Source organism: Myotis brandtii, unplaced genomic scaffold (genome assembly GCF_000412655.1).
Source record: "Myotis brandtii unplaced genomic scaffold, ASM41265v1 scaffold546, whole genome shotgun sequence".
Classification (NCBI taxonomy): Eukaryota; Metazoa; Chordata; class Mammalia; order Chiroptera; family Vespertilionidae; genus Myotis; species Myotis brandtii.
This window is the reverse complement of record NW_005370016.1, coordinates 153,980-162,606: the sequence shown is the minus strand read 5'-3', so window position 1 is coordinate 162,606 and position 8,627 is coordinate 153,980. Positions and strand designations below refer to the sequence as shown.

The 8,627-nt window shown below is 38.0% G+C and overlaps 1 protein-coding gene across 1 annotated transcript; it reads left to right on the top strand.

The window, feature by feature from the left end:
• Positions 1 to 327: 327 nt before the first annotated feature.
• LOC102264067 (protein SET-like) lies at positions 328 to 2,005 on the top strand. The gene is given in 3 exon segments (XM_014549295.1): positions 328 to 366; positions 368 to 1,097; positions 1,905 to 2,005. Coding segments are annotated over 3 exon segments (870 nt in total).
• The last annotated feature ends 6,622 nt before the right edge of the window (positions 2,006 to 8,627 follow it).

Sequence of the window (8,627 nt, the reverse complement as noted above, 5' to 3'; positions counted from 1 at the left end):
GATCGCTGGCCAGGGCTAAGGAGACTACCCATGCACAAATTTTGTGCACTGGGCCTCTAGTTGCTTTATAATGCCTGATAGTTTAAGTAATCCATGTCCATTAGAAAACAGAGCTAATAGAGTCAATTTATTTCTTTTTATTTTTATATGGTGTCTAAACATTTGGGTATCTCAGATCATTTAAAAATATTTTGCTTCTGAAAAAGCATCCAGGTATTTTTGGCATTTGACCCTGAAAGTGCTCTAAAAAGTAAAAATTACTTTTCTGAATGCTCAGTGTGCCTTTGTGCCTGGCAACTTCCCAGCGCCTCGGACTTTCCTCACAGAATGGCCCCCAAACGTCAGTCCTCACTCCCACTTCAAACGAAGAAAGAAACCGAAACTGCCTCCAGCTCCCAAGCTGGAGAAGAAGCCGACCCCTAAGGACATGCCAAAAGGAGAAAAAGAACAGCAAGAAGCGATTGAACATATTGATGAAGTACAAAATGAAATAGACAGACTTAATGAACAAGCCAGTGAGGAGATTTTGAAAGTAGAACAGAAATGTAACAAACTCTGCCAACCATTTTTTCAGAAGAGGTCAGAATTGATTGCCCAAATCCCAAATTTTGGGGTAACAACATTTGTCAACCATCCAGAAGTGTCTGCACTGCTTGGTGAAGAGGATGAAGAGGCACTGCATTATTTGACAAGAGTTGAAGTGACAGAATTTGAAGATATTAAATCAGGTTACAGAACAGATTTTTATGTTGATGAAAATCCTTACTTCGAAAATAAAGTTCTCTCCAAAGAGTTTCATCTGAATGAGAGTGGTGATCCATCTTCAAAGTCCACTGAAATCAAATGGAAATCTAGAAAGGATTTGACAAAACGTTCAAGTCAAACTCAGAATACAGTCAGCAGGAAGAGACAGCATGAGGAACCAGAAAGCTTCTTTACCTGGTTCTCTGACCATTCTGATGCAGGTGCAGATGAGTTGGGAGAAGTCATCAAAGATGACATTTGGCCAAATCCATTACAGTACTACTTGGTTCCTGACATGGATGATGATGAAGAAGAAGAAGAAGAAGAAGAAGAAGAAGAAGAAGAAGAAGAAGAAGAAGAAGAAGAAGAAGAAGAAGAAGAAGAAGAAGAAGAAGAAGAAGAAGAAGAAGAAGAAGAAGAAGAAGAAGAAGAAGAAGAAGAAGAAGAAGAAGAAGAAGAAGAAGAAGAAGAAGAAGAAGAAGAAGAAGAAGAAGAAGAAGAAGAAGAAGAAGAAGAAGAAGAAGAAGAAGAAGAAGAAGAAGAAGAAGAAGAAGAAGAAGAAGAAGAAGAAGAAGAAGAAGAAGAAGAAGAAGAAGAAGAAGAAGAAGAAGAAGAAGAAGAAGAAGAAGAAGAAGAAGAAGAAGAAGAAGAAGAAGAAGAAGAAGAAGAAGAAGAAGAAGAAGAAGAAGAAGAAGAAGAAGAAGAAGAAGAAGAAGAAGAAGAAGAAGAAGAAGAAGAAGAAGAAGAAGAAGAAGAAGAAGAAGAAGAAGAAGAAGAAGAAGAAGAAGAAGAAGAAGAAGAAGAAGAAGAAGAAGAAGAAGAAGAAGAAGAAGAAGAAGAAGAAGAAGAAGAAGAAGAAGAAGAAGAAGAAGAAGAAGAAGAAGAAGAAGAAGAAGAAGAAGAAGAAGAAGAAGAAGAAGAAGAAGAAGAAGAAGAAGAAGAAGAAGAAGAAGAAGAAGAAGAAGAAGAAGAAGAAGAAGAAGAAGAAGAAGAAGAAGAAGAAGAAGAAGAAGAAGAAGAAGAAGAAGAAGAAGAAGAAGAAGAAGAAGAAGAAGAAGAAGAAGAAGAAGAAGAAGAAGAAGAAGAAGAAGAAGAAGAAGAAGAAGAAGAAGAAGAAGAAGAAGAAGAAGAGGAAGAAGAAGAAGGAGAAGAAGAAGAAAGGTTGGAAGATATTGAAGAAGGGGATGAGGATGAAGGTGAAGAAGATGAAAATGATGATGAGGGGGAAGAAGAAGAGGAAGATGAAGGAGAAGATGAGTAAGGAACAGTGATGGATTCCAACCTTTTTTAAATTTTCTCCAGTCCCTGGGAGCAAGTTACAGTCCTTTTTTAATTTTTCTTTTTTCCCCCTCTTATACTCAGTAGCCTTGTTTTTGAGGACTCTTTTCTCTCCTTTACACCATGGTTCTCACCTTATTTGGGGGGGATGTACCTTGAGCAGAATACATTGGGAAAAGAATCTTTGCCCCTTTCTGTTCCAAATTCATTTTTATCCCTTCCTGTCTCAAGAAAAATTTAATGGAATCAACACCACTGTGCTCTGTGGGAAAAAAGAAAAACCTTCTGCTCCCTTAGCTCTGCTGGGAGCTGGAGGATGCTAGGCCCCTGTGTAGTAGTGCACAGAATTCTAGCTTTTTCCTCCTTTCTCTGTATATTGGGCTCAGAGATTACACTGTGTCTCTATGTGAATATGGACAGTTAGCATTTACCAACATGTGTCTGTCTACTTTCTCTTGTTTAAAAAAAGAAAGAAAAAGACTTAAAAAAGGGGGTGTTATAGAAGGTCAGCAAAGGGTGGGCTCGAGATATTTGGGTGGGTTAAGTGGGCATTTTACAACATGGCTTCTCCTTTGGTATGTTTAATTGTGATGTTTAATGGACATCCTTGCAGTCTAAGATGAGACTTTTTAAATAAAATTCTCTCCTAATGATGACTTCAGCCCTGCCGCTCAATGGGAGAATCAGCAGAACCTGTAGGATCTTATTCAGAATTGACATTTCTCTATTGTAATTTTGTTCCTGTTTATTTTAAAATTTTATTTTTGTTTCACTGGAAAGGAAAGATGATGCTCAGTTTTAAACATTAAAAGTATACAAGTTGCTTTGTTACAATAAAACTACATGTGTACACACACACACACACACACACACACACACACACACAAAATTCCTTTTGTGAGAAGTCCTCGAAATTGCTGTGCTGATCCCAGGAAAATAATGTAGCATTTCATAAAGGTTTAAAAAGTTACTAAGTGCATATGGAAAAGAAAAGCAAATTTCATGAAGCTCATTATATGTGGTAAGATTATTGATATAAAATATAATTACTAAGTTAGACCATATCTTGCCTATTCTTGGAGTATATTACTTTTCTTCCAATAGTCTTTTATAAAATTCATAGAAAATAATTCTTAAATATGAAATTCCTGCCCATGTATAAAATTTCCAAATTGAACAGACCCTCATTCCTGAAACCATTATGTGTTTAAGTTGAAATAAATTTTCCACCCAAAAATTATATGTGAAAAAGACAATAACACATACATGGAAGGAGAATAGAGGAATAAAGATGTATGTGTCAGGAAGGGAGAAGGCACGTTGGCATGAGTAGAGGGGGAACATGAATATCAGAGTGATGGACCAAGAAAGAGGTAGCAGAGTTGTCATAGGATTCAGAACAAAGTGAATGGGTGCTATTGAGTGTAAGTGTGAAATCAATATTTAGGGGAAGTAGAGAGTAAAAATTAGCTAGAAAAATAAGGGGGACAAGAGATAGGAGTGCTACTATTAATTACAAATTTCAAGTCATCTTTTTAAGCCATGTTTACTTAATTGCATAGAATTTATCCCTGGGCATGGGCTGACCTAAAAAATAAGATACTCTTTCTTTCCTCCCTTTTATTCTAGTGTTAAAATCATATTCTTGTCAAAATGTCGAAGCTTCAATGTGATAGTACTATATAAATTTTAAACAGGTAATAAATATTAATCAATGTGATGCATTTTATACAACTATCATCTGGACATTTCAAAACATTTTGTAAACAGTTCTTACAAAGCACCTTTAATTAGTATTGATGCCAGGGATGACCAGACTAAATATTTATTGAGGGGTATCAGTGTGAAACATTTTATAGACATTAATTTGATATAATAAAGCACACAAGGTAATAAATATGTGAAAATAAATGACTTACCCAGGAGGGGCTTATCTGGCATTCACTCCATTTTATATTGTCATGGACTAGAACTCCTCCAAAGACTTTGGTTTCAAGAAGAGAAACTGACATGTTTAAATAAGAGTGAATGTTAAAAATAGATTATAAAGAGGAAGTGACTGACATTTCAGGAGGAGTCTTTAAAAAGTCAAAGGAATTGCATGAATCAGACCTGAGGGAAACATTTTAAAGTGATCAAGATCTTTCTAGAAAGCATTAATAATTCCAAAAGAATGGATAGTTTCTCCCTCTGTACTTCTTTCCTTCTTTAAGTCCAAATTTTCAGATTATCAGTGAAGCATGTTGTCTTAGACCTCTCTCTCTCTCTCTGGTCATATTTTCCCCTTCTGAATATTCAGCTAAAATGTACTCTATGCTCTGTAAAAGAGTTATTATTTTCCCCTTCTGAATATTCAGCTAAAATGTACTCCATGCTCTGTAAAAGAGTTATGCCAAGGCTTGAAAGTCAAAATGGAAAATTTCCTTAGTAGTTGTTTCTTTCTTCTGAAACATTATATAGCTTTTATGCTGGTATTGCTATTTTTAAAACAATCTACTTTAAGATTGGGAAGAATTTAGTATAGCCAGTCCCAAACTCACCAAACATTTGTGCATAAAAGTTTTTAATGCAAGTCAATTCTTGGAAACACAGAAAGCATTTTTTTTTCAAAGGAAATATATTCTGCATATTGCCCCATCTCTCAAATCATACAGAATAAATCCTTTTAGTTAATAATGCCACTAAAACAGAATAAAACTATCCTTTACATTAAGCTTACCTACAATTTAAACATTAGTCTCTATGAAAAATTATTCCCAATACTTTTCAGCTTAAGACACAGCATTATGAATAATATTTCCCTTTCGCTTACAAATTTATCTTCTTTAGTATATCCTAGAAAAGGGAAGAGTGTCCTTGAAGCTCCTGAAATGTAGAGTGTATGGTCCACTTTCAGAAAATTTGAAGAAGGAAAAGGGATTTCTGTTAGCCAATTTGGCCATGGATAGTGTGTATCTAGAATACTGTGATGATGAGATCTACATAGTATGTATATGCTTCTTCTTTAGGAAGATACACATTTTCATTTCTTATATTGTTAGATGTGGTGAATTGTGGTCCATTATCAATGAGTATTTATGAGCTCATGTTGAATAGAAATAATTGGGTAATATAGGGAAGAAAAGAAACCAAGAAAGAATTATATCTTATTCCTAAGAGCATTTTAAAAAGACACTTAATTAGGCTCTAGTTGGGTAGTTTAGTTGGTTTAGAACATAGTCTCAATATGCAAGGTTGTGGTTTCGATCTCCAATCAGGGCACATACAGGAAGCAACCAATGAATGTATAAATAAGTGGAACAACATATTTCTCTCTCTCTCTCTCTCTCTCTCTCTCTCTAAATATCAATTTTACAAAAGTATGTTTAATTATAAGTTTCAAACAAGATATTTGGCAATATAAACTACAAAACCTCCAAGCAAGAGAGAATTACTTTCAACTGAGATGATCAGAGAATGTTTCATAGAGAAGGTGAAAGTGTAATTGATATTACTTAAGAAAACATAGAGTGTAAAATTTCATATTAATTTTAGATTTGAGTTTCAATATTAAAATGTTAGCCAAGAAAAAAGAAAAAAAGATTAAATAGAACTCAGTAGGAATAAAAGAAAAAAGTGTTTTACTTCTTTTTCTGTTGTTCTGTGAGTAACTCCTAAGAGAAAAGTAGTCTAGGATAATTAAATAGATTCAAAAAAGAGTTATCTAAACTTTAGCAAAAGTTAACATTCTGAATACAGAAACATGCTGAGTCAATATAACATGCTTTTTACTGTACCAATTAGTGGGACTTTTTAAAAATGAATGAGAATGGTTATTTAGCCTGTTTCCAGTAATGTATAATTGAACCAGAAAGATAAAAGTTCAAGTTATTCTTCAAATTTATTTAGTTATGAAATAGGCATATTTAAAAAATTTACTTGAAAACAGAGGTGGAAAAATTTAGAATATCAGGGAAAAAGTAAATAAACACACAAGTATGCACACATATACACACATCACAAGATATATAATATATATAATTTAATAAAATTTATTATTTATTTAAGTTATAAGCTGCTCCATTTAAGTTAAAATCTACTTTGTTTCAGAAAGGATTAAAAATGACTTTCAAACTTATTTCTACTATTGAAAGCTTCACTTGTCTTGTTTTAATTTTATCATGAGGTTTTACTTATGTTACTATCTACATTACTACCTTTGAATGACTGTGATGTGGTAGACAATTAGACATGCACCAAATAGGAATGATAGACCAGATGCAGAAGGTCACCCATGGCAAAGAACCTTGGGTGCCTAGCAACAGACAATTGCAGGGTGGGACCTCCCTCCCAGGGGTGACCTTTCTCTCTTAGCATATCACTGGTCATGTAGTTTAACTCCCTGACCTTTAATATCCTTGGCCGTGTGGTTCAGACCCTCCCCTGATCTTTCTTCCTCTGGCATGTCGCCAGCCATGCAGTAGACCCCATTAAGGGAGGACTAAGTGGGGGGCAGAGAATAGTCTCATATGACTCCTATATAAGACCTTGCACAGTTCTGACCAGCATCAAATAATAAGCCTTGGGTCTGTTGACCACAGAGAAAGAGTTTTGGTCAAACTAGAGAAAATATCTAGGCCTCAGTTGCATTTCAGCTTCAGGTCCAGAAAACAGCAAACCAGACAAAATGATACTATTGGTGACATTCGGATCAGCTTTAATAACTAATGACCCCCTACCCTGACACCAAGCAATCAGTATAGACCATGACCCTAAAAGAACACACCTGGAAAGCTGATGAACATTTTATTAAGAGCCTCACCTGAGAACGTCAAGACAAAAGAGCCAGTGAGTGCTCACTCTCTCTAGAGCAGGGGTCCTCAAACTTTTTAAACAAGGGGCCAGTTCACTGTCCCTCAGACCGTTGGAGGGCCGGACTATAGTTTTAAAAAAAACTATGAACAAATTCCTATGCACACTGCACATATCTTATTTTGAAGTAAAAAAACAAAACGGGAACAAATACAATATTTGTATTTGCATGTGGCCCGCGGGCCATAGTTTGAGGACCCCTGCTCTAGAGCGTGCCTGTGCTTTCCCCACCCGCTTCTCTCCCCAGGCATGCTCTTTCTGGAGCACAATGCACTTTGCCACCTCTTCTTCCCACAGGCCTGTTCTCTTTGCCTTCCTTTTTCCTAAGCTCCAAGGGCCCTTCTTTTGCCTTTTGTTTCCTGAGTCCATGCAGCCCAGCTGGCTCACTTCTTCTATGGCTCAGTCCTTTATCTCTGTGACTTTCTAAATAAACTTTCACTTGTGTTTTAATCTTGGCTCTGATTTTTTTCCTATCCAAACTCAAGGACCAAGTCTAACATCTGGTGCCATGTACTGTTAACAGCTTTATGATGAATTCCTTTCTCCCCAAACTGACATTTTGAACAGACCAGCTTCTGTCAAAAGTGATGCCACAGACCATGTCTCATCTACCTGAAGTTCCACTTTTTGCTCACAGGCTCCTCTCACTACAAATAAGCATGCTATACACATTTTGTGTGGTTCTTTGGAGTCTGCTCATAATTTCCCTTTTAGCAAAACAAACTTTCCAAGTTTAAGCATCTATATATATAAAGCCGTAATATGCAAATAGACTGAACGGTGGAATAACCAAACGACCAAACAACTGGTAGCTGTGATGTGCGTTGACCATCAGGGGGGCGCGCACAGAACATGGCGGGCGTCAGCAGCAAGTGGCAGAGTGCAGAACATAGTGGGCATCAGCCGTGGCCGGATGGTGGAGCAGGTGAGCCGGGGCACCAGACCAAGGCGGGGCGCTGGTTGCTGCCATTGGGGTGAGCCTCTGGTGGTTACTGAAAATTCTTTACTTCCGCATGCTGCGGTCCCACCTGGCACTCGCACCTGCTGTCGGTGTTGGCTTCGCTCGCAACCGCTGCTGGCGCCTGGCGCTGGTCCTGATTGCTCAGTGCTGTCAGTGGTCCACGTGCTGTGGTCCCACCTGGCACTCGCACCTGCTGTGGTGTTGGCTTCGCTCGCAACCGCTGCTAGCGCCTGGCGCTGGTCCTGATCGCTCAGTGCTGTCAGTGGTTGTGAGTGGGGGCTGCCAGCCCCAATCACCCCTGAGGGCTTCTCCACCTCCCCCTGCTTCTGAGGGGTGATCAGGGCAGCAGCCACCACTCACATCCACTGCTGGAGCCCCCCTCAATCACTCCACACCATCATTGGTGTGAGCAGGGCTGGCACTGTCAGTACGTGGGAGCGGTGGCGGCAGGAGCAGGGCTGCCAGGAGACAGGGGATTGGAGGCTGTGATGAGAGGGGCCAGGCAGGAGCATGGAGGATGGGCCAAGACCCGTCCCTTTGCCCACCGTGGCCCACAGTTCCTTTCAAGGTGCACAGATTCATGCACCTTGACCCTAGTATTGTCTACGGGAAAACAGATTAAATCCCTAGTTAAATCAAAATAAATTTTCCTAGAGAAACATTTATAAAACTTTGCAAAAACTCATACACATATATATTAACAAGCAGAGCACTGAGTTTTACACCCTAAACCATTTATTTAAAATGGTTTCAGAGTGTTTATCCAATGATTGGATCTGTATTAGGATCCACT